The 25,913-nt window shown below is 39.5% G+C and overlaps 1 protein-coding gene across 1 annotated transcript in view; it reads left to right on the top strand.

Annotated features, from left to right (window-relative positions):
- Positions 1 to 25,913, top strand: part of LOC115628647 (unconventional myosin heavy chain 6) — a 665,426-nt gene that overhangs the window by 289,414 nt on the left and 350,099 nt on the right. The window contains exon 10 of the mRNA XM_030524816.1: positions 10,446 to 10,965. Coding sequence (XP_030380676.1) covers positions 10,446 to 10,965 — 520 coding nt within the window. The remainder of the gene's footprint in view (positions 1 to 10,445; positions 10,966 to 25,913) is intronic.

The following is a 25,913-nucleotide window of genomic DNA, read 5'->3' as shown; positions in this document are numbered from 1 at the left end:
GTTTCTGACTCATGGGCCAAACCTGGTAGAGGTTTAGCTCTTGTCGTCTTCTTTTGTCCAAACCTTCTATGGGCTTAGCTTCCGCTGCTTCTTCGTCTCTCTTGCGGCCCAAACCTTCGGGATCTGATCTGATGTCGTCCTTCTTCGGCCCAAACCTTGTAGGGATTTGGGACCTGCTGTCTTCTCTGGCTTCTCTCTTCTTCGTCCTTCGGCGGCCCAAACCTTGTAAGGGATCTTTGGGAACCGCTCTTCTTTGACCCTCTTGCTTCTTCGTCCTTCTTGGTCCAAACCTGGTAGCGGTTTGCAGGGGTCTTCCTTCTGGTTTATCGGCCCAAACTTAGCAGAAGTTTGGCAACCGATTTTAGTTTCGTCTTTACTAGACTTGGTATTCTTTACCTTCCTACTTTAAAGGCTATGGCCTTAATGGTTCGGCTTTTGTTTTCGCCTTAAATTTTCATTTTTTGATTCTGACACCTTTTCGGTATCTAGTTCGGATGGGCCCGCTATTGCCGACCTCGCCGTTTCCTTGCTCGAAGGACCAAAATGTAAATAGTTCCTTGCTATACAGCTAAAAACTATTCACTATCAGAGGCTACACTTTATCCCGTGTAGAGCATCTCTGAGAGAACAAAAAAGGAAACAAACCAATGCTTAAATTTCCAATTTCATTCTGATTTTATTTCTGAAATTCCTTCAGTATTTATACAATTTTTGTCTTATTTACTAGGTCTTTTCTTATGTACTAATAATTCAATATTTGACTCTTTCTTATTTTCAAACATTGTACTTACTCTAATTTTACATTTTTCGTCTTATTCTATCCTAACGGTGTCAAGTGGATTTCCCCTCCATATGTATATTCCAAGCCTTTCTTGAACGCAGTGTGCACCCACCCTTAAACGCTGTCGCGGTCCTATTTGCCTATGCATTTTCTGTTACCTACTATGCGTTGGTCTGTACCACTGCTGCATGCGGCTATTTTTAGACCGAGATTTGTTGTTTAGCCTACCTACTGCTTGTGCTCCCTATGCTAACTTCTGAGCTCTTGTTCACTTTTGTGAACAAAAATTATTATTATTATGTGTCCGTATGCCAAGTTTCACTATGATAGACCGATTTAACAAGAAGTTATAGCCATAAATATATTTGCTGCTGCAGCGCTGCTCAAGCGCTGCCCGCGGCTGTTGTTGATTTTGCTGTTTAGTTAACTGCGAAAATGCTTACACAGACACAAATAGACGCGCATAAACATACATACACTCACATAGACGCAATTGAACATAGTTTTAGTCGCCAGCGACAGTTAGGTTTGCCCTGCGCAAGATGTTCACAAAAGTGAACAAGAGCTCAGAAGTTAGCATAGGGAGCACAAGCAGTAGGTAGGCTAAGCAACAAATCTCGGTCTAAAAATAGCCGCATGCAGCAGTGGTACAGACCAACGCATAGTGGGTAACAAGAAATGCATAGGCAAATAGGACCGCGACAGCGTTTAAGGGTGCGTTTAAGGTGCACACTGCGTTTAAGAAAGGCTTGGAATATACATATGGAGGGGAAATCCACTTGACACCGTTAGGATAGAATAAGACGAAAAATGTAAAATTAGAGTAAGTACAATGTTTAGAAAATAAGAAAGAGTCAAATATTGAATTATTAGTACATAAGAAAAAACCTAGTAAATAAGACAAAAATTGTATAAATACTGAAGGAATTTCAGAAATAAAATCAGAATGAAATTGGAAATTTAGGCATTGGTTTGTTTCCTTTTTTGTTCTCTCAGAGATGCTCTACACGGGATAAAGTGTAGCCTCTGATAGTGAATAGTTTCTAGCTGTATAGCAAGGAACTATTTACAATTTTAGTTCGAAATTCCAAGAATTACGGGAGTTAGTGAAAATCGTGATTAGCCTATGGTGAGGGGGGAGGGACGGAAATTCCAAAATATACATTTTCTGCGTATTCACACAGGGCATCTTGGACTAAAATTTGGTGTTCTTAGGTCTTATAGTCTCCGAGATATAGGCGATTATACGAATGGAAAATCGGGAAAACCCCCATAGGGGGGAAGTGGGGGGGAAAATCAAAAAAATAAAACAAACTCGTATAGAATACACACATAACGCATCTTCGTGCAAAATTTGGTGTCTCTATCTCTTATAGTCTCTGAGATCCAGGTGTTCATACGGACGGACAGACGGACAGAAGGACAGACAGGGCTAAATCGACTCGTCTTGTCATGCTGATCAAGAATATATATACTTTGTGGGGTCTAACACGCCTCCTTCTGCCTGTTATGTAAAAAAGGATACATTTACATCACGTACCTATGCGTGTTTATATGCGTGTATGTATGCAGCACAAAGTTGAACAAAAGCAGCAACAACAACAACAGCTGCGGGCAGCGCTGCCGACAGAGCTGCAGGCAGCTCATGAACAGCGCATGAACAGCGCATGAACAGCGCATGAACAGCGCATGAACAGCGCATGAGCAGCGATTTTACTTATGGCTATAACTTTCTTCAGAATTGACCTATCATGATGAAATTTGGCACACGGACACATTAGTACTAACTGGATGTACCTACCAAAATTGATTTTAAAATTCCGAGAATTACGGAAGGTTTAAGAAAAAATACGAATTGCGGCGGAGTGGGGGGGTGTATCAGAAAAAATAAACAAACTCGTTCTGCCTAGGGCTTATAGGAACCTTGATACCAATTTTGGTTATCCTAGCTCTTGTACTTACTGAGATACATACATGCGCACAAAACTAGTATAGTTTTTCACCCTTTGGGTACAGGCTATAAAAATTTGATCGATTTTACCTCTCGGTATTCGAACTCACGTAAAGGGTGCATAATTGCACATTTACATAGCAATTGCGTCTGTGTGAGTGTATGTATGCCTATGCGCATCTATTCGTGTCTGTGTAAGCATTTTCGCAGTCAACCAAACAGCAACATCAACAACAGCCGCGGGCAGCGCTTGAGCAGCGCTGCAGCAGCAAATATATTTATGGCTATAACTTCTCGTTAAATCGGTCTATCATACGGACACATAATAACCAACTGGGGGTATTTCCAAAATTTTAGTACGAAATTCCAAGAATTACGGGAGTTAGAGAAAATTGCGATTTGCGGTGGAGAGGGGGGAGGGAGGGAAATTCCAAAATATACATTTTCTGCGTATTCACATAAGTCATCTGGGACTAAAATTTGGTGTTCCTAGGTCTCATAGTCTCCGAGATATAGGCGATTATACGAATGGAAAATCGGGAAAACCTTCATAGTGGTGTGGTGGGTGGGGAGGGGGGGGGAAATTCAAGAAAATAAAACAAACTTGCACAGCGTACACACATAAGGCATCTTTGTGTAAAATTTGGTGTCTCTAGCTCTTATAGTCTCTGAGATCCAGGTGTTCATACGGACAGACAGACAGACAGACAGGGCTAGATCGACTCGTCTCGTCATGCTGATCAAGAATATATATACTTTATGGGGTCTGCCACGCCGCCTTCTGCCTGTTACATTTTCAGCTCCAGCAAACCTAATATACTCTTGTACATTTTATGTACAGAGTATAAAAACATTGTTAATAAGAAAGTACAAAAGAAAAACCACCTTTTATCAATTTAATCAAGCCTAGAAAAGAAAATGTCGTAGTGTGAAATTATGTTTAAGTAATACAATTGTTAGATCTCTACTTCATGTTAGACATAAAAGAAAAAATACTGTTCTCAATAATACCTGTACGATCAGGAGATCTAGACGTAAGGATGGCCGAGTTGTAGCAGGCCGTTACTCTAATCACCGTAGAACGTAAGGATGTATACACTTTTATACTTAGTTTAATAAGCATTCGTGTACACACTGAGAGCATTCCCACTCTCAGAGGTACACAAGACATAAGTAATAAAGAGAACATCACTTTTTGATCATTCCTTGTGCAAGACAGTTGTGTGAAGTGCTTTGTGAAAATAAATACATACATACATATATATTTAAAGACCTGACTTTGCTACGAAAATTTAATTAACACACAAATTAGAATATCAAAAGAAATATAAATTATTACAATTAATGTCAACTCTCCTATAAAAACAAACAGGAGAGTAGATCTGCAAAACTTTATAGAGCAACACAAGCTTAAAACCCTATGCTTGAACGGAACTAAGTTTAAGGCAAATGTTATACGTTAGGTTAGGTTGAAATGGCGGAGGTGATGATAATCACCCCCCACTTAGGCCTAGAAGGCCCGTTGTGATACCATATAATCCCTAGTTTTGTTGGTAAGCCTTCAGCCACCCGGTGATATTTAAAAATTTTGCTAATTCCACGAACTCCACATTTTGAATTTCCGAGAGGTCGCTTAAGAAGGGTTTCCCTAAGGTGCGTAGCCTGCGCATGCTCAGCACCGGGCAGTGGTAGAGGAGTTGCTCCACACTTTCCTCCTCCTCCTCGTCACTGCAGCTTCTACAGAAGTCGTTAAACGGAATGTTCAGTCTTGATGCATGTCTCCCAATAGGACAGTGGCCTGTGAGTGCCCCCACCACCATGTATATTTCTGGCCTTCTCAGCCTTACCAGCTTTAATGTCCTTTTTTTATCAAGGGATGGCCAGGTGAGCCTGGCACGAACGCATGTGTTTGTGCTCTCCCAGCGCTGCTGTGCCATAGAATGTGCGTGATTGCGCGTCATGAGCCGAAAGGATGCTAACGGCATTCTTATACCTTCCTTGTCGGGAAGAATGCTAGCGTTTGTTCCCTCCCTTGCCAGCTCGTCTGCAATGCAGTTTCCCTCAATATTCCGGTGTCCTGGCTCCCATATGACCTGCTGGGCCGTCTCGTTGAGCGCCTCTGAGTGAGGATGGTAGATTTTTCCAGCGCAGGCCACCATACTACGATTCCATATATGAGGATATCTTGCAGATGTAAAGTGCATTAGTGGCTTTCTTCACCCGCTCATTTGTGTTTTCGTTTCGTTTCGTTTTGCTAGTGAGCAGCTGGCTAATGAAGTCTACCAGGGAGTCATCCACCCCAAGATCCGTTAACGACTGGGTGATTGCCGACGGTAAAATATTGTTGAAGGCGCCCTCTATGTTCAGAAAAGCTACCAGTGAATACTCCTTAACGTGGAGTGAGTTCTTTATTCTAGAGACGAGGGAATGGAGGGCAGTGCCAGTGTACTTGCCTTTGCTATATGGGTGCTGAGAGTTCGACAGCAGTACCGGGTCAATGGACTGTCTGAGATATATCTCTATAAGTCTCTCTAAAGTTTTTAGTAGAAACGAGAATAGGCTGATGGGCCTGAAATCTTTTGCTTTTACATGTGATACCTTCCCAGCTTTAGGAATGAACACGACCCTTACTTCTCTCCAGCATGCTAAGCTAAGAATGTGATCGACTCTTAAACAACTTCTATGCTTAGTCAGTATCCATGGCATGATGTGCCACAAAGAATGTTGGAGTTGGGCTGGGATTATGCCGCCCGGCCCGGGAGATTTGTATGGCTAGAAATTTTTTACTGGGTAGTTTCTTGATTAGCAGTCTCCGATAATACCCCCACTTGGTTTTTCTTGGATTCAAATTATTCATGTTATACGTTAATAACTATATATTATTATTCGCAAAGATAGAATCAACGCTAGTAGAGGAAGGGGCACTGCAATATTAATTCAAGATACAATTAAGCACAAAGTACATACAAATCATGTATTAAATTCTATCAAAGTAGTAGCGCCCCCTGGTAGCGCTATCTATATGTCGACTGGTGCGTTAGAATCTGCTATCTTTATCGATTGTCCAGTGAGAATTTCATGACATTTCATCGATTGGAAGTGAAGTTATTGCGTTTTGTGTGTCAGTATGTTTGTGTTGATGGGCTGCAAATGAAGAGTCACTTTAAGTATATTTTATACAGTTGAAAAACGTATAGAGAGCTGCAGGAGCAGTATGAAGTGTATGATCGCGTACTTGATAAAGTTGGCAAGAAACCATTCCAGCCAAACCGAAATGTAGATCCAGACAGTAGCGAAAAGAAGAATCATTGCTTCAACTGTGGATCCACCGATCATTTGCGAAAGAAATGCCAAGCCGCTACAAAGTCTTTCCGCTGTAACCAGAGTGGACACATGACCAAAAATTGTCCAGCAGCTGCCGTGCACGTCGTGCGTGATGAAAAGCGTTTTTAAGTGGTACAGGTGAACAACATCAAAGTGAACTGCCTAGCCGACACAGGGGCAGATGTCTCAATTATGAGGAAGTGTGTTTACAACCAGATTCACAGTGTTCGGTTGCGTAGTTGCTTTTCAAACCTGCGTGGCTTGGGCAACAATATTACTCATCCTGTTGGCAGTTTTGAAGCAGAAGTTGCGGTCGATGAGGAGAAGATATCTCACAAATTCGTGGTTGTTGCTGATCGAGATGTGGAATATGATGCTTTGCTGAGCTACGACTTTACTAGCCAATTAAACTTTACGTCATCGGCCGATGGATACAAGTTTTTTTCCCTGTTGGGGGAGGAAGCTTGTGACAACATTAATCAGATAAGTATACATAATTTGGCGTATACAGATTCTGATATAGATGTACCGTTGCAGTATGAAAATATCGTGCGCTCGATGATCAACAATTATAGGCCGAGTCAGTCTGTTGAAGAGGTTCCAGTTATGCTGCACATTGTATCCGGTTGAGAAATTGCTCCGTTTCGCCAGTCGCCCAGTCGTCTGTCTATCACTGAGGATGAAGTAGTCAACAAGCAAATAAGTGAATGGCTTGACGCAGGCATTATTCGGCAGAAAGATGGTTCTCATCGTATATGCGTCGATTTCCGAAAGCTGAATTAAATGGTATTGAAGGATTGTTTTCCTGTACCGATAATTGATGACGTGCTGCAAAAGCTGCATAATTCTAAATTGTTCACCGTCATGGATTTAGAAAATGGGTTTTTCCATGTGCCCATCGTCAAAACCAGCAAGAAATAAACAGCTTTTGTGACCAAGAATGGCCTTTACGAGTGCACATTTTGTATTCTGCAACTCGCCGGCTGCATTTATGCGCTACTTCAGATGCGTATTTGAAAACCTTTTAAGCGCTGATGTATTAGACTTATATTTGGATGACATCATAATTCATGCAGTAACAGTCGTCGAATGTTTGGAAAAGATGAAGGTGGTCTTTACAACAGCCGCTGCTTATGGCCTTCGAATAAAGTGTTTCCACTTGTAATTTTCTGCAAAGTACTGTACATTTCTTGGGTAATTTTATTAAGGATGAATACGTGTGGCCAGGGGAAGAGAAGACGAATGCAGTCAGCAGATTCGCCGAACCGAAAAATATAAAAGCAGTGCAGTCGTTTTTGGGACTTACCGGATTTTTTAGAATGTTTATTAAAGGGTATGCCAAAATTGCTATGCTTTTAACTAATCTGCTGCGTAAAGATGCTATATTCCGTATGGAGGAACAGGAACCTATTTTGAGACTGTATGATCGAAATGCTAGAACTGAAGTTCACACAGATGCACCGAAAGAAGGATTTGGTGCAGTCTTAGTGCAGTGGTTCAATGACAAACCTTAGCCAGTCTACTTCTGGATTAAAAAGTCAACTGAAGCTGAGGCTGCTGATCATAGTTACATATCAGAAGCAAAAGCCATTTATCTTGCGTTAAAGAAGTTTCGCCACTACTTGTTGGGAACAAAATTTCTCCTGATAACCGACTGTACTGCATTTAAACAGACGCTGCAGAAGAAAGATGTCCCGCGCGATGTAGTCCAATGGGTAATTTACCTGCATGATTTTGATTTCGAGGTAGATCATCGACCCGGTTAGAGGCTAAAACATGTCGATTGCCTAAGCCGTTATCCGCAGCGTGTAATGATTGTGACTATGGAAATAACAGCACGAATCAAAAGAGCACAGGAAAACGACGCAATGATTAAAGCAGTTGCAGAGATCCTCAAAAATCGGCCATACGAGGACTTCAAGGCGAGAGGCGGATTGATTTACAAGGTGGTACTCGGCAACGATCTTTTAGTTATTTCAAAAGCATTGGAAACGGAAGTCATTACAGAAGCCCACAACGCCGGTCATTTCGCAGTACAAAAAACTGTGCACGCCGTAAATTCGTTGGGGTTTTTCCCGCAAAGGCAACCAATGACGAAGAAACTTTAAAAAGATTGGAGCTTTAGGTTAGCATGTTTGGAATCGAATTATCACTGATCGTGGCTGTGCGTTTACGTTGAACATTTTTGAGCAGTACGTGAAAGAAACTAGTAGAGAAGCTAAAGTCGGGTATCCCGACTTTGAAATACTCTATACATATGTGTAGAATAATTATACGTGTATGTGTGTGTTTGTATGTGTCTGTGTATGTCTCCTGTGCCTGAGCAAAGCAGTAACAACAACAACATCTGCGAGCACTATTTGGCCTTATGTACATATATGGCTATAACTTCCTGTTAAATCGGCCTATCTTGATGAAACTTGGCATTTGGACTTATAATAACTAAATGGAGGTATTTGCCAAGTTTGAGTTCGAAAGTCCAAGAATTACGGGAGCTACGATTTGCGGATGAGAGGGGGGAGGGAGGGAAATCCCAAAATACACATTTTCTGCGTATTCACTTAAGGCATCTTGGTGTCTCTAGGTATTATAGTCTCCGAGATATAGGCGATTATACGAATGGTAAATCGGGAAACCCCCCATAGGGGGGAAGTGGGGAGAAATTCAAAAAAATAAAACAAATTTGCACAGCGTACACACATAAGGCATCTTTGTGCAAAGTTTGGTGTCTCTACCTCTTATAGTCTCTCAGATCCAGGTGTTCATACGGACAGACGGATAGACTGACAGACGGACAAACAGACAGACAGACAGGGCTAGATCCGCTCGTCTCGTCATGCTGATCAAGAATATATATACTTTGTGGGGTCTGCCACGCCTCCACGCCGCCCGCAAACCTAATATACTCTTGTACTTTTTATGTACAGAGTATAATAAGTCAAAGCAGCAACCCCTGCCGGCAGAGCTTGGGCGGAGATTATGCTTATGGCTATAACTTTCTTCATAATTAACCTATTCTAATGAAACTTGGCACACAGACACATAATTACTATATGGGTGTATTTGCCAAATTTGAGTACAAAGAAATACGGGAGTTACGGGAATTATAGGAAAAACACGAATTGCGGGGGAGTGGGGGGAGGAATCAGAATAAAAACAAAAACTCGATCTGCCCAGGGCTTAGGGGAACCTGAATTTCAAGTTTGGTTATCCTAGCTATTGTAGTTGCTGAGATCGTTGCGCTCATACAGACAGATGGACGGACGGACGGACGTGGCTATATCGACTAGTCTTGTCATCCTGATCAATAACATAAATACTTTGGACGGGGGTATGCCACGCCTCCTTCTGTGTGTTACATACATTCACACAAAACTAATATAGCCTTTTAACCTTTGGGTACAGGCTATAAAAATTAAGAAAAATAAAAAAAAATTCGTCCGATTTTACCTCCCTTGGTATTCGGGTGTGTGAATGCATATTTACATTGGAATTGTGTCTATGTGAGTGTATGCATGTCTATGCGTGTCTATTCGTATCTGTGTAAGCATGTTTGCAGTCAACGAAACAGCAACGTCAACAACAGCTGCTCGCAGCGCTTGGGCAGCAAATATATATATGGCTATAACTTCTTGTTAAATCGGTCAATCATAATTTTGGTGTCCCTAGGTCTCATTGGCCTAATAGAGGGAAAGTGGGGGGAAAATCAAACAAAATAAAACAAACTTGCACAGCGTACACACATAAGCCATCTTTGTGCAAAATTTGGTGTCTCTAGCTCTTATAGTCTCTGAGATCTAGGACGGACAAACGGACGGACAGACTGACAGACGGACAGGGCTAGATCGACTAGTCTTGTCATGCTGATCAAGAATATATATACTTTGTGGGGTCTGCCACGCATCCTTTTGCCTGTTACCTAATATACTCTTGTACATTTCATGTACAGGGTATAAGCAGACTGGAGGAAGTTTTAAAATAAAATTTGTAGTCTTATGTCATCCCAACCAAGCACAGCAAACAACAGATAACCATGATATAGACTGACACCTTGACGAAATAAACAAAATAATAATCCAATCCATAAAATCTATATTACTCAAATTCAAACCAATCGGCTATATTAAATCAATTATGACTTCCACCTTAAAGAGTCTCTATACTGCAAAAAAATGTTACTTTTGTCAATTATAAAACAAGAAAGAAGGCTACGGTCGAGCAAGCCCGACGCCTAAACTTCCTGTACTGAGCTTCATACGCCCCTAGCACAAGTCAAAAGAAGAAAAAAGGTGAAATTTGTACTTCCAAATTTTCCTCCAACTGATTTAACATAACTGAATGTTATGTTACAAATTATTCATATATTTTATACTTAACTTTTTTTTTTAGGTATGTTCGTTGTATAAAGCCAAATGGACTTAAATCGCCAAATAATTACAATGATACTTTTGTTCTTGATCAACTGAAGTATCTTGGAATGCTAGATATAATAAGGATACGACGAGAAGGTTTTCCTATTCATTTTTCTTACGAGGAATTCTTTTCAAAATATAAATGCTTATTAAAAAAAAAATCATCCACATTAACACGAAATGACATAGTTCATATTTTAAGCGAATTAAAAGTTTTGCCAACGGAATGGCAAATAGGGGTTTCAAAAATTTTTTTACGAGCTCGAGCTTATGCACCTTTGGAACACTTGAGGAAAGAAATCACTCATGAAAATGCTATTGTAATACAAAAAAACTGGAGAGGATTTATTTGCTTAAAAATTTATCGCCGAACTTGGAATGCAGCTTTGCAAATTCAACATGCATACAGGGGATGGAAATTACGGATTCATTTTTTAAGATTGCGGCGAAGTGCAATTTTAATACAAAGTCGATTACGAGGAGTGTTCGCGAGAGAGGTAACATACATTTAGTTTAAATATTTTTAAATTGTAACACAACACCATATTAACATATTAGAATAATTTATTTCATTATACAAGACTAGCAGGTCTTGCCTCTCTTCTCTTATAAGTTTATTTACTATACTATAGTTGACGCGGTTTCCTTTTGTGCGCCAAGAAAACCGCAATAATTCAAGCTTTATCAAAACAGAAGTCATTTGAAGGGTAATTATAGGAGGATGTTTCTCCTTGTATACCCGCCCTACCTTGTTATCACATATTTCTACATATTCCTGCAATAACCCATATGTAAATTCATTTTCAATGCATACTTGTTTTATGATACCCCCTTTTTATAAGACCTTACTCAGTGTTCATTTTTAGAACTTTAATTCAACCATTATCATTTCAATCTTTATCAAAGCAGAAGTCATTTGAAGGCTAATTATACAAATTTTAATTTAATTAATTATAAGCATTAATAACATTCATATTAACAATTCTTACAGCTGCGATATTAATGAGCAATCGATTTTATAAACTTATAACATAATTATTTCTTTATAATTTCTTTATTTCCATTTTTAATTTGTTAGGCTTGCAACTCCATATTTTTATACCCTGTACCCGTACGGTAAAAAGGGTATATTAGGTTTGTGCAAAGTATGTAACATGCAGAAGGAAGCATCTCCGACCCCATAAAGTATATATATTCTGAATCAGCATGACGAGAGAAATCGATCTAGACATGTCCGTCCGTCCGTCCGTCTGTCCGTCTGAATGAACGCAAGGATCTCAGAAACTATAAAAGCTAGAATAACCAAAGTTGGCATCCAGATTCTCGTAGGTCCGAGAAAGGACGAGTTTATTTTTTTTTTTAATTTCCTGCTGCTGCTTTGGGCGCATATAACTCAGTGACGGAAGTTTCCCTGGGTACAGGGTATATACAATGGTAAAAGCTCAAATTCCCCTCGTGTTGTATCCAATATAGGTTATACCTCCAAATTGCCACGAGTAATTTATATACATATGTGCATAAATATGGTATCACATAAAGGAAAATATTTTCATTGCCTTGACACAGAAATAGGCCGACGGAAAAGAGAATGTATAGATGGTTGGATATATGGATAGATGGATGGATGGACCCTAACACAAGAAGATCCATTAAGTTACTATTCTCACTTGATATCTAATAGTTACCTTAAAAGGGGTTATTTTCTTGTTTTCGATTTAATTTAATATGTATTTATGGTAATATGCTTTTTATACTCTGTACATGAAATGTACAGAAGTATATTAGGTTTGCGGGGTTTGAAAAATGTAACAGGCAGAAGCAGGCGTGGCCGACCACACAAAGTATATATATTCTTGATCAGCATGACGAGACGAGTCGATCTAGCCCTGTCTGTCTGTCCGTCCGTCTGTCCGTCCGTATGAACACCTGGATCTCAGAGACTATAAGAGATAGAGACACCAAATTTTGCACAAAGATGCCTTATGTGTGTATTCTATACGAGTTTGTTTTATTTTTTTTTGATTTCCCCCCCCCCCCCCCCCCTATGGGGGTTTTCCCGATTTTCAATTCGTATAATCGCCTATATCTCGGAGACTATAAGACCTAGGAACACCAAATTAGTCCAAGATGCCCTGTGTGAATACGCAGAAAATGTATATTTTGGAATTTCCCTCCCTCCCCCCTCTCCCATGCAAATTGCGATTTTTTCTAACTCCCGTAATTCTTGGAATTTCGAACTTAAATTTTGCAAATACCCCCAGTTAGTTATTATGTGTCCGTATGCCGTATACACCCTTTACGTGAGTTCGAATACTGAGAAACGTAAAATCGATCAAATTAATCGATCTATAATTATTGTGAACATATGTACAGAGTATTTCAAAGTCGGGACACCCGACTTTAGCTTTTTTACTTGTTTTTATTTTACCACGTGTTTCTTTTAAATGAAATTTGTTTTTTTGCGGATATTTTAATTTTTTTTTTATATAGAAATTGCCAGCACTTACAAAGTGCGGACAATTTATGGTTTGTGTTAAGCAATAGCTGCGATGGCCTTCTGCTTACATTCTTTGTTGTAATAAGTAACAATATTGATTTAACATTTGATATTATGACTTAAATAGGTGATACTTATTAGCTATTGTATATGCAAGGCAACGAGTATACAAATATATAGGTCTACTGATTCTAGTTACTAATTAAGTTTCTACTTATATGCTATTGTAAAGGTTTATGGATTTAAGAAATTGGATTGTTGTGACTATGTTTTTGGGATCTACTATTTCTTCTAGGGTTTTTTGGAGGAATTTCAGTCTGTGCTCAACATAAAGAGGACATTCTAGGAATATGTGGCATAGTGTTAGGTTATGATTGCATTGTTGGCATGTAGGATGGGGTGTTTTGTCAAATAGGTGGCTGTGTGTTAGTTTAGTGTGCCCGATTCGAAGTCTCATAAATTTAATGGTGTCCATTCGAGAGATTGTTGTGTTTAGAGATACAATATGGTTCTGCTTTTTTGAGTTAATAAGTTTGTAATGTGGAGATGTGTTGTTCCAGATACTATCGTATTGGGTTTTCATGTGTTTACTGATGTATTTAAGTGTATCTGATATGTTGAGGTTTCTTTCTAATATTAATGGTAATGTGAGTGCTTGCTTAGCTGCTTGGTCTGCAAGTTCGTTTCCAATAATGCCGCAGTGTCCTGGGACCCATATCAGAGTGAATTTGTGTTTGTATTTTAAAATGATTTTTCTAATTTCTAATGTGTAGTAGTTATAGTTGTTTAAGTTTTCTAAGGCTGTAAGAGCTGAGAGTGAGTCGGTGCATACGGCAAATTTTCCTTTTTGTTTTTCCGCATATCTGCATGCGTAAAGAATTGCTGCTATTTCAGCAGTGAAAATGGAGGAATATGATGGGAGTATCTGCTGGGTTATGATGTGTTCTGTGGAGGTTACACTGTAGGCTACTCCGGTATCGGACTTTGAGCCGTCTGTATATAGGAACGTGTGTTGTTTGAGGGTATCTTTAATTTCTAGGAAGAGTTGGGAGTAAACAATCGGTGGTGTGTTGGGTTTTGATGAGGTGTGAAGGGATTTATTTATCCTAGAAAAGTTAAATGACCACGGTGGGGTGGTTTCTTTTTTATTTATTATGGGTACAGGCTGTAGCAGTATCATTTTACAGTTTTCAATGGTATCCTTTATTGTTGATGACAATTTTGGGACCCGCTTCGCTTTCGAAATTTTTTTACAAATGTGTTCTAGTGGAGTTTTTTTTGCTGGGGATATAATTTTAAAGTTTTTTAATATAGCGTGTTGGGTTCTGTGTTCTATTGGCCTAATATTAGATTCGTATATTAGATTGTTTATTGGTGAGGAGCGAAAGGCACCGAGGGCCATTCTAACAGCTGAGTGGTATATGGTTTTTAATTTGTTAATTTTTGATTTGGGAGCTCTTCCGTATAGGAATAGGTAGGTAGGTCGGAGCGGCAGCCAGGGTATGCACCCCGACTCACTTAGGCCTTGGAGATTGGCCCGTTGTGATACCGCATGGACAAGTCCACTTCCCAAAATACCCGTGTTTGGCTGCGTGTCTGCGCGAGTATTACGTCCATCCAGCTGCCTGGATGAACTTGAAGATGTCTATCGGCTTCTTGTTTGCTAGTGCCGATAGATTTGGTAGGAGACTGTCTCCTAGGAATCGTTGTCTTGTTCTTGACAAGGCCGGGCAGTCGCAGAAGAGGTGTGTTACCGTTTCCTCCTCTTCCACGTCTCTGCAGCTTCTGCAGAAATCGTTATGGTGGAGTCCTAGTCTGGCGGCATGGGTGCCCACCAGCCAGTGCCCTGTGATGGCTCTGATTACGACTGAGCATTGGCTTCTGCTCAGTTTGCAGAGTTCAGAAGATCTTCTCTTGTTGAGGGTTGGCCATGTTTGGCGTGTGATTTTACAGGAGTCTGTGTCGGTGGTCCACATTTGATTGGCGACCAAGTCAAAGTGGTTTCGGACTGACAGTTTACAGCTGGCCATCGGTGTACCGACGCTCTCCTTGTCTGGAAGGAGGGAGGCGGTAGTACCGTGTCTTGCCAGCTCATCGGCTATGCAGTTTCCCTCGATATCCCTATGGCCTGGGACCCAAATGAGGTATATAGAGAGCTGTGTTGCCATCTCGTGAAGAGATTTGCGACAGTTCTGTACTGACGTCGAGTTCGACGTGATGGCGTTAAGGGATTTTATAGCCGCTTGGCTATCCGAGTAAATGCAGATTTCTCTGGTATGTGTGGCTGGGCTTGGCAGTATAAGAAGAGCTTCTTGAATGGCTATTACTTCCGCCTGGAACACACTGCAGTGATCCGGTAGCCTGAAGGCTTTTCTGATTCCGAGTTCTTCGCAGAAGACACCCCCGCCTACGCGGTTGTCCAGCTTAGAACCGTCTGTATATATTTTGATGGAATTGGTTGGGCCTGGCGGGCCGAAGTTCCAATCTTCCCTAGAGGGAATGATGGTGTGGAAAGGAGTATGTGGATACTCCTCTGCGATGCAGTGGTCAGTGACTAATGGGATATTGTCATTTCCCCTCAGAATTTTGGCATGGCCAAAGCATTCTTCTGACCACTGGTTTGTTTCTCTCATGCGAAGAGCCGCCGTATAGGAATAACCCATAGTCAATTTTTGACATGATTATTGAGTTTATTACATAAAGAATGGTTTTCATGTGGCAGTTAAAACTAGTACTGCAGAGACATTTAATAATGTTTAGCCTTTTAGCTAATTGTATTACTAATTGTTCTATGTGTGCATCCCATTTATATTTATTAGTTATAGTAATGCCTAGTATTTTTAATGATTTTTCATTTTTTAAGTTGAGATCGCTAAGTATTCTAAAGTTTCATTTTTTTTCGACAGATGTGTAGATGTTTTGATTTTGGAATGGAGAGACTGGCTCCAGAGTAATTGCACCATTTTTGGATGTCTGAGATTAGTGGGTTTATGTTTAAGGTTGTATCTATCTTTTTGTGTCTTTTTATTATTGTATAATCATCTGCGTATGCAGTAAATTCGAATGATTTATGTAGACCTATGGTTCTATTAAGTTTATTATAGGCGATTGCAAAAAGGATTACCGATAGTGGTGATCCTTGTGGGATTCCATTTTCTAGTGGCAAGGGTTGGGATTGTATGTTTTGAGTCTGAACACAAATTTTTCGGTTGGTTAAGAAGTTTATTATGTAATTTATCATTTTTTGTCCTAATTTCCAGTCAACGAGCTCGTCGATTATTGTATGTATTCCGATTTTGTCAAATGCCTTTGAGAAGTCTAGTGAAATGATAGAAAGGTGGATCTTTCTGGATAGGGTAGTGGTAGTCAGGTAGTCTAGCATTGCTAGAGAATCTGATACCGATTTTCCCTTTCTAAATCCCATTTGACGACTATCGAGTAGCTGGCTGTTATTAACTAGCCACCATAGTCGTTTGGATATGATTTTATCCATGACTTTGGATAGGCAGCTATTTAATGAAATGGGTCTATAAGATGATATTGCTGTTTTGTTTGAGTCAGGTTTTAATATTGGTATTATGTTACTTATTTTAAATTGTTGTGGAATATATGCGTTAAGGATACTGTTGTAAAGGTTGAGGAGCCTTTGCATTACTGAATCTGGCAGGTTTTTTATCATTGCGGTCCCCACCTGGGGTTTTGCCTTTAAGTTGGTTAATGGCGCTTTTTAGTTCTATAAAAAAATGTCGCATTCTAAGGGTTGGGTAAGGGTGGATGTGTTGTGAGTGAAATTGTAGTTTAAGTTTTCTTTGTGTGACCTGAAGGTGGAATGGAAGTTATAATTAAGTGATGCGTCTGACCAAAACTCGCACAGGGCTTTTGATATATCATGTTTGTTTGTATAAGTGTCAGATGGGTTCCTGGGGTTAACAAGACAATGAATTTGGCTGTGGGTTTTGAGGCTACAGAATCTGTTGATTTTTTTCCATATTATTGGAATTGGGGCTTGTGAGTTTATGTCTGAGGTGAATTCGTATAGGGCTTTGCGTTTTTTTGATTTTATTTCTCGTTTTAGTATTGCGTTAGCTTTTTTATAAGCGATTATGATAGTTGTGTTTATATTTTCGCACATGTGTCTCCAGGCTAATTTTTTATTGGTTTTTAGTACTTTCAGATCGTTGTCCCACCAGGGGACCTGTTTGGATACATGTATGTGGTATTGTGGTATGGATAAATGTGCGCTATGCCTAATTATAGAGCAGACGTGTGCTGTTTCTTGGTTTATATGTGTGCTGGGTGGTCTCTCGTCGGAAGATTGCTTACTAATTTTTTGGTACAGAGGCCAGTTGGCTTTATCTATATTAAACTTTGGTTTGGCGACGGGGGAGTCAGTTGTTTCGCTTTTAAAAAGTTCGATTGAAATCGGGAAGTGATCGCTTACTGAGAGTTGATTGTCAATGGTCCATTTCGAGTGTAAGGCTAATTCAGGTGAGGCAAGGGATAGGTCAATGTGTGTGAAGGTGTGGTGTGTAGTGAAGTGGGTGGGTGAGCCATTGTTTAGTGTTGTTAGCAAGGATTGGTTGATGAATTTAAACAGTAGGTTACCTCGTGGGTTATTACTCTGTGATCCCCAGCTTTTGTGCCAGCTGTTGAAATCACCAGTTATAAGAAGAGGGGTATCAATATAGTTGTAAGTATCTTTTAATTCTTGTAAGGTAAATGGTTTTTTGGGGGGTATATAACTAGAAATTATAGTAAATTTGATTTTTGATTGTATAGTAACGGCGATTGAATCGAAGCTTTTATTGCGTATTTGAATTTGTTGTTGTTGCAAGGAGTTATGAAGTAGAAGAGCTACTCCGCCATAAGGGTTTCTCGAGTTCTTTATGTGGTAAAGAGTAAAGTTTATTGGGATGGGAATATTATTAGTAGAGTGGAGGTGGGTGTCTTGAATGGAAATTATTTTAGGAATTTTGGTTTTTATGAGTCTTCAAATACTCATAATTATAATTATAATGATTATGATTATAATTATTGAGGTAGCCATTTATATTAAGTTGTAATATTTTAAGCATGTTAAGAATAATAATATAAGGTAAAGCTTACTTAGAATTAGATTAATATATATATATATTTTTGATTTTATAAGTCGGATTCTTCACCTGTACTCATTGCACTCTTGTGATCGGATATATTGTTCTTGTTTTTTTTTCTGTTTTAGTTGTTTGGTTGTTTTTTCCTTTTGATTTCAGATGAGTTCCTAATTTATTTGATTTAGCTGTAAATATTTTAAGTTTTAGATCGTCGGAGATTTCAGGGCGTGCTGAGTATTTTGAGGGTGATGCAGTGATGTCCATGGGTTTTTCCGGGGAGTCTTCATAGGTGATAATTTGTCTAGTAGTAGGATTCGGTGTTGATGAGGTTGTTTTCGATGTATTAGTTGTGTGCGTTGTTGTTTCTGTAGCTGGTGGTATAAGTGCTGACAGTGCTGCTTTCAGGGCGTAAGATGTTGGTGGGTGAATGTGACGTGTGTTGTAAATATAGCGGGCTGTCTTATGGTCCACTTTTTGCAGTGTTTTGATGGCAATCAGTTCCTTTTGTTTCGTGAAGGCAGGGCAGGATTTGTCCATTGCGTTGTGGTGCTTTATTTCATCAGCCTCGTATTTGCAGTTGATGCAGGTTTGTGTGTTGGTGCATGGCTCATTTTCTTTTGTATGGTCTTTTTCGGAGCAGTTGGCGCATGTTTTTGGGCTTTTGCAATAGGCGGAAGGGTGTCCAAACCTAAGGCAGTTAAAGCATCTCATTGGGGGTGGAAGGTATGCACGTACTTTAATTATTTCATATCCTATCCACACTTTGTCAGGTAGGGTGATTGATGCGAAGGTAAGTATAATTAAGCCTGTCTCTGTCTTTTTGTTGTTATCATTGTTGTCTTTTTTTTAGAATTTTTCGGACCTCAACAACATTTTGCACTTTTAGTTCTTCCAGAATTTCAGAATTTCAGTATATGACGCCTTTAGATGTGTTAAGATATTTGTGTTCTTCGGCGCGCACTGGGAAGTCGTGAAACGTTTGCAATTTAAGCAGTTTTTGGGCTTGTAGATGGTTTTTTGTTTTGATGAGAAGGGTTCCCGATCTCGTTTTTTTGCAAGTTTCAATTGTTCCATTGCAAGCAAAATCTACAACTTTTTTAATAAGAAATGGTGATACGTTTTCAAATGTTTTGTTGTCTGTTCTACTAATTATAACGTATTTTGGTTCATTTGTGTTCATGTTGATCGTTGGCCAGGGTCGGTCGGGTGGTCAATTCATTGCAGTGCCGTTGGGCGCAGGCCCGCAACACGTGAGTTTAATATTGTTGTTCTTTGTGTTTGTTGTTTATGTCTTTTTTTGGATTCTGTTTTATGCACTTATTTGTTTTTTTGATAAGCTGGTGGGAGCTGCTGTTGGCAGCTTGCACTACGGTAAATCAAGAGTAATACGTCTTATCTCAGAGAGGTGATACTGGATTTTTTAATTATTTCTTTTATTATGTAGCAAAACAACTGTCTTTTCGTTTGCCAATATCCAACTGATCTAAGTGTTCTCTCTTCTTTCTCTATTAAGTTTTGAAAGTAAAACCGTAAGAAGAGCTTTGGTAATGAGAGCAAGCTTTTATCAGATAATTGCTACCATACGTTGTAATACACTGATTATCGCACAGAGAAATAAACTAAAATAAAACGGTTTAAATTGATCTTTATGTTTTACGAAGATCCTTAGCATGAAATTTCCCTATGTTTCTTCCGTCTTCTTCCAATTCGTAACAGTGGTTACCCATTTTTCGTATGACTTTTGCCTTCATAAATTTTGACGCTAGTTTTGCATTGAATAAATTGACTTTGTTACGTTGAGCAAAATTTATTCTATAAACATATTCTCCTGGACTAAAAACAATTGCCTTTTTGTTTGTCTCATATGCTCGCTTTATGTTTTCTACTATCGTGATCAACTGCAATTTTTCTGTTGGGAGAATTTGTTCACCTTCGCTTACAATATTTAATTTTGCTATCAATTCAATATCATATTCTTTGGCGTGTGTTATAATTGAACTGCCAAATAGAGCAAATTACGGTGAATATCCAATTGCGCTGTGATGAGGAGATCTTAAGGCAAAAGATATTTCGCGTATCTTGGAGTCCCATAAACGCTGATCTTTTCCTAAATATGCTCGAATTCCTGATACGATCGACCTGTTTAATTTCTCGGATGCGTTTGCCTGAGGGCTATAGACAGCTGTAAATAGGTGATCAATTCCGTATTTCTGCATCAGAGATTTAAATTTGATGGATTTGAATTGAACTCCGTTATCGGTTACTACTCGTTCAGGAATACCAAAAACATGAAAAATTTGAGTTTCTAAATAATCAATGACAGCATCAGCAGTCATTTAATGAAGAGGTTTCACAAAGTGGAACTTTGTGTGGTGGTCCAACACGACAAATATGCCTACATTGCCTTTCTTTGATCTTGGGTATGGGCCAATAAAGTCCATGTATAACCTTTGAAATGGTCGTTCCGACACAACTAAAATTTCCCATTGGTGGCTTAAGCGTACTATTTGGTGCTTTTGTTTCTTTACAAATGCTACAATTTGAAACAAATTCTCTGACTTGGTTTGCCATATTCGGCCAATAATAATTGCGACGGAGCCTTTCTAACGTCTTATGGATTCCCCCATGTGCACAATTAGGAGGTGAATGTGTATTTTGAATTAATTCTAGTGTCATTGCCTCTGGAATCCAAAGCTTCCAACAAAAGGATTCAGAAACCTTATTTCCCAAATATAACACACTTTGCACTTACCGGGCAACAACCAGTGAGTACAAATTCCCCTACAGTGTGCATCGAGCCCTTTAGTCGCAAGGTCCCGCAACTTACAAATTTCTTGTAAGGAATCCTGGACAGTTGAGCCATTACCCCAGCTGGAAAAAAACTTCTTTATATTGTCTATTAGATTGGTTGCAACTTTCAGTTCGCTTTCCAATAAAAATTCACGAAGGCGGTCTGTAGATACTTTTACACTTGAAATGAATACGCGTCGGTTCTTTGATTTGTACTACTCGTGCTGTCGCACGATTTGTCATTTTATTCAAAACTCACGCTGTGTTGTAGGGCAGCAGCGTGTGGAACTTGATTTCTATTGGACAATATCTATAATGAGGATGGTCCGCATGCTGCGTTTGTAGGGCGCCGCATGAGGACGTCTAATTCTATTGGTTAGCCTATCTTAACTAACACAATGTTGTATGCAGCTGTGTAAACCTTAATCTATAAGTGTAATTCTAAACGATGCAGCTGCGCGATCCTTGTCACTTAACACTTGAACCACAGTGTGTGTGCAGGCGTGGTATCGCGTTTAGATAACACAGGCAGCAATGTAACGTCCGTTGGTCTTTAAGGCAGTCGTGGGACACTTGAGCAAGTCCTTCAAGGATGCCGTATGTTCATGCCTGAACATTCTTCGGGGGGCCAGAAAAAGTTACAGCTAACAATTGCCTATGTTGCATACATCTTAATCTAGCATAAATTGTTATGATTATAATTACTATTATTACTGAAACTAATGATAATTGATCCAGCCTCATCCAAAACGATTGCTCTTTGTAGTCAACCATGGTGCATAGCAGATCGGTATGTGGTTTGAGTGGCGATATCTCACACATATTGTTGATAGCATCTTCCCATTGCCAGTTTCCCTCGCAATCCATTGTTTCGTCGTCCTCTTGACGGCATTTATAACGTTTCGCCTCTGACATTAAATGGTAAGAGTGTAGAGCAGTATTGTATATTACATAGCTTGCTTTGACCACTGGTATCATTTTGTGCCCAGCTTTGACTACTGGCATGGGAATTATTTTAAAGATGTCCGAATTTTGGTTCAAGTACAGTGGTAAAGTTGCTTCGATAATAATAACACCGTCTTTGAATATTCCTTGCGCTGTGAGAAGTTTGTAGATTGCTTGTAACCGGTGTTCCACTTTTCTGCCAGGTAGAATGTGATTTCGTGGTAGCGATTGATGAATCTTTTGGATCTCTTTCTGCATTTGGTCAGGCTTTATGAGAAGAGGGTTGATTTTTCCGTGGTTCACGTTTATAAGTAGATCAATAACCTTATCTTGAATTTTTTCAGCCTCATCGATCCAGCCTTGTAGTTGATCTATGATCAAGAAAAATTTGATTGATTCTCGATATACTAGGAATTGTTTCTTGACTGCATCAGTCATATTCTCCAGGCTATCCGTGATTTGTTTCAAGCTTTTATTAACTTCTTCGGTAGTTGTTTTCACCAAGTTTTGTGTCGCTCTTATAACTGACGTCTGATGTCCAGCATATGCTTTCAACTCCTTCTGGTTATCCAATAAATTTTTCATATTGATCATACCAATCGTGGTTACTGATATGTCGAAGAAACCACCAGGACATACGAAAATACTAGCACAATCCTGTTTCTTGCGGTTTCTTGTAGTTTCCATAATGAGCTTGTTATTTTCGTCTATTGAGCTTAGTTGCTGCTCGATTTTGATAGTAGCCGCAATACATTGTTGCTCGAATTCCTGTAACTTTGAACATATTGCTTTTGACTTTTCAATTAAAACTTTTGACCGAGTCAAGACATCGAAGTATGCTTGTAGATCGAAGTAGAATACCTCAACTTTTCCGATTTTCTCAAGGAATATGGAAGAGTTCTTTCCAATTTCCTGAATGTGTAAGTTGCTTGTATTTTGATATGGAATTGTGGCTGCGGTAGTCATTTGAAGAAACAACATAAGACACAATGATGAGGCAATAGTTGTATGTTGTCTAGTTCTCCGTTCCGGTAGGATCTCCTTTCCTATCTTCCCCTTTTTGAAATTGGTAGTGGACAGATTTTGTTCAGCGATCTCTGAATTTCGCCGTTGCTTGTCTTAATTTACAACTCTTACTTTGTTGTCTCGGCCTTTTGTAGTATGTACAACTTTACCAATGGCCAATGATCTCGCAGGATGTGTATTTTCCTCTTTAACAAGAACGACCTGCCCTTCTTTTAAATATGTGCTTTCCGTTTGCCATTGAGATCTTTTTTGGAGGGTTACCAAATAGTCTTCCTTCCATTTTCTCCAGAATTCGCTACTTATTCGCTTTATATATCGCCATCTGTGCAGATTTCCGATCCTCTTTTCTTCGTCGATGAATTCAGGTGGACCAATAAGTGGCCTTCCGACTAGGAAATGTCCAGGCGTAAGAACATCATCTAATTCCAGATCACGGCCCATCGCTATTAGTGGCCGCGAGCTTAGGACTGCTTCGATTTGGCATAAGAGTGTACTAAACTCTTCATACATAAAGCTGTTTTCACCGATGACACGCCTTAAGTGGTATTTAACCGATTTCACTCCGGCTTCCCATAAACCTCCCATATGGGGGCTTCCCGGGAGGATAAAATGCCATTTGACGCCTTCTTTTTCCATTGTAGGTGCCACTCTGTTATTGTTTTGAATGGCAGCTGCTAGCTCCTTGTCTAATTTCTTCGCAGCGCCAATAAAGTTTGTGCCGTTGTCCGAGTACAAATTTTCACCTTTGCCTCGTCTTGCAAAAAATCGGTGAAGTGCTTCAATAAATTTATCTGCTGTCATGTCGCTCACTGCTTCCAAATGAATCGCTTTGGTTGCCATGCAGACAAATAGGCAAATGTAGCCTTTATGCGACTTCTGACCTCGGCCTTTTGAGCAACGTATCAAGAAAGGTCCCGCGTAGTCAATTCCAGTGTCATGGAAAGGATATTTTGCGGTAACTCGATAGTTGGGAAGGTTTCCCATAAGTTGTTTTGATACTTTTTGTTTGTATCTTATGCACGTTCTGCAATTTCGCAAAATTGCAATTGCAATCGCAATCCAAAAATCCAATATTCGCGCTCAATTACATTTCGCATTAATTTGATCCCGCCATGAAGAGTTATTCTGTGGGCATTATTTATTAACAGCCACGCGATGTGGGATTTTTCCATGATGACCGGATGCTTCACCCCAAATGGCAAATTTGAATTTTGGAAACGGCCTCCCACTCGAAAACTCCGTCCTGGTCCAAAAATGGGTTGAGTGGAAGTAGTTTATTTTTTGTCTCCAGTGGTCTCTTCTTTTTTAACAAGGAGATTTCATGCGCGAAATCTGTTTGCTGTTGTAGGCGAATAATTGTTGTCCGCGCTTTTTTCCACTTGTCCACCGTTAAATGATCTGAGTTTGAAACTTTTTTACGCATTTTGGCATATGCGGTACATATGCGATGACATTTTCAAACCGTTCAATACTGGAGTACTTTGTGAGTAGACTTGAGAATCCATTATCCATTTTCCACACTGTGGAGACAGTTGCCACTTCCACTTCTTTGTGACGCTGCCATTCCCTTCTTGGCCAAGCTAGCCATTTTGGGCTCGCAATATGATTTTCAAGTTCGACATAGGATTAAGATTGGAAATGATGCGACTTAAGATCTATGACGAAATGCCAAACTTCTTATGCCTCGAAGTTTTCAGTGTTTGATAACCTAGATAAGGCATCAGGGACAATATTCAAAGAATCTTTTCTATGCTCAATCGTAAAACTAAATTTTTGCAATTTTAATGCCCATCGAGCCAATCTTCCATTCAAATCTGTTTGCCTCATTAACCACTTAAGGCTTGCATGGTCTGTAATGACTGTGAATTCTTGACACTCCACATATTCTCGGAATTTCTCGATACTCAAAACTGCGGCATTACAGTTCTGTTACACTGTAATTCTGTTGCGTGCGACTGAGCTTGTGAGAAAAAAACGCTATTGGCCTTTCAATGATATTCTCTACTTGCGCTAAAACGCCATCTGTCTTTGAAGCATCACACTGTATAATGAACGGCTTCTCAAAGTTTGGAGTGATCAACAATGCTGCTGAGGTCAATCTTGTCTTAATTTCTTCGAAAGACTCTTGTGCTTCGTTTGTCCATTCAAAGGTCTTGGCTTTCTTTGTCAAATTGGTAAGCGATGCTGTTAGTGTGGCGAAATTATCCACGAACCGGCGGTACCTACCTGCACAAGGTACACCTGCACTCAGGTACACACCAACGACATTTGTTGACGTTCAAGGTCAAGCCTGCCTTCTTCAAAACCAATGCCATCTCTTCTAATAATTGCATGTGAGACTCAAAACTCTCACCAACCAGCAAAAGATCATCGAGGTATATAAAAACTCGATTCTTAAGTTCTGCGGGAATTATGATATCCATAAGGCGACACATAGTTTGAGCTGCGTTTGTCAAGCCAAATGGCATAACTTTGAAGCGATATTCGGAACAGTAAAGTCCGTGAAGTTTCGACTCTTTTCATTGAGGTTGATTTGCCAAAAGGCATGCTTAAGGTCAAGCGTCGAAATAAACTCTGCCTTTGGTTACCTCGATAAAATACCGTTAATCTTGGGTTGGGGATAAGCATATTTAATAGTAACAGCATTAACCTTTCGTGAATCTAAACATAATCGAAATTTTTCACCCTTTTGTACAACTGCTATTGGACTACTCCAGGAACATGTTGGTGGTGCTAGTTCTATGACTCTTAAACTAAGCATATTGTCGATTTCTGCATGAATTTTTCTTTCTATCGCTGGAGACACAGAAAAATATCTCTGCTTGATCGTTTTTGTACCAGGTTCTATTTCAATTGAATGTTCGAGCAGTGAAGTAATTTCTAGCCCATTGGTGTTAAAATCCGGAAAGGAAGACACCACTCTTTTTAAACGAAGTTCTTGTTTGTTGTGACGCAGTTAAATTCTGCGCCACAAATTATTATTATTATATTGAATTCACTATTTTATATTTTTGAATATTGCACATTTTGTTACTAGATTTAAGATTTCACTTTGTACTAGCCTTAAGATTCCATTATTACTGAATTACGCTGC

Source organism: Scaptodrosophila lebanonensis, unplaced genomic scaffold, assembly GCF_003285725.1.
Source record: "Scaptodrosophila lebanonensis strain 11010-0011.00,11010-0021.00 unplaced genomic scaffold, SlebRS2 tig00000122-arrow-arrow-pilon, whole genome shotgun sequence".
Taxonomy (NCBI): domain Eukaryota; kingdom Metazoa; phylum Arthropoda; class Insecta; order Diptera; family Drosophilidae; genus Scaptodrosophila; species Scaptodrosophila lebanonensis.
This window is presented reverse-complemented; position numbering and strand designations above follow the sequence as displayed.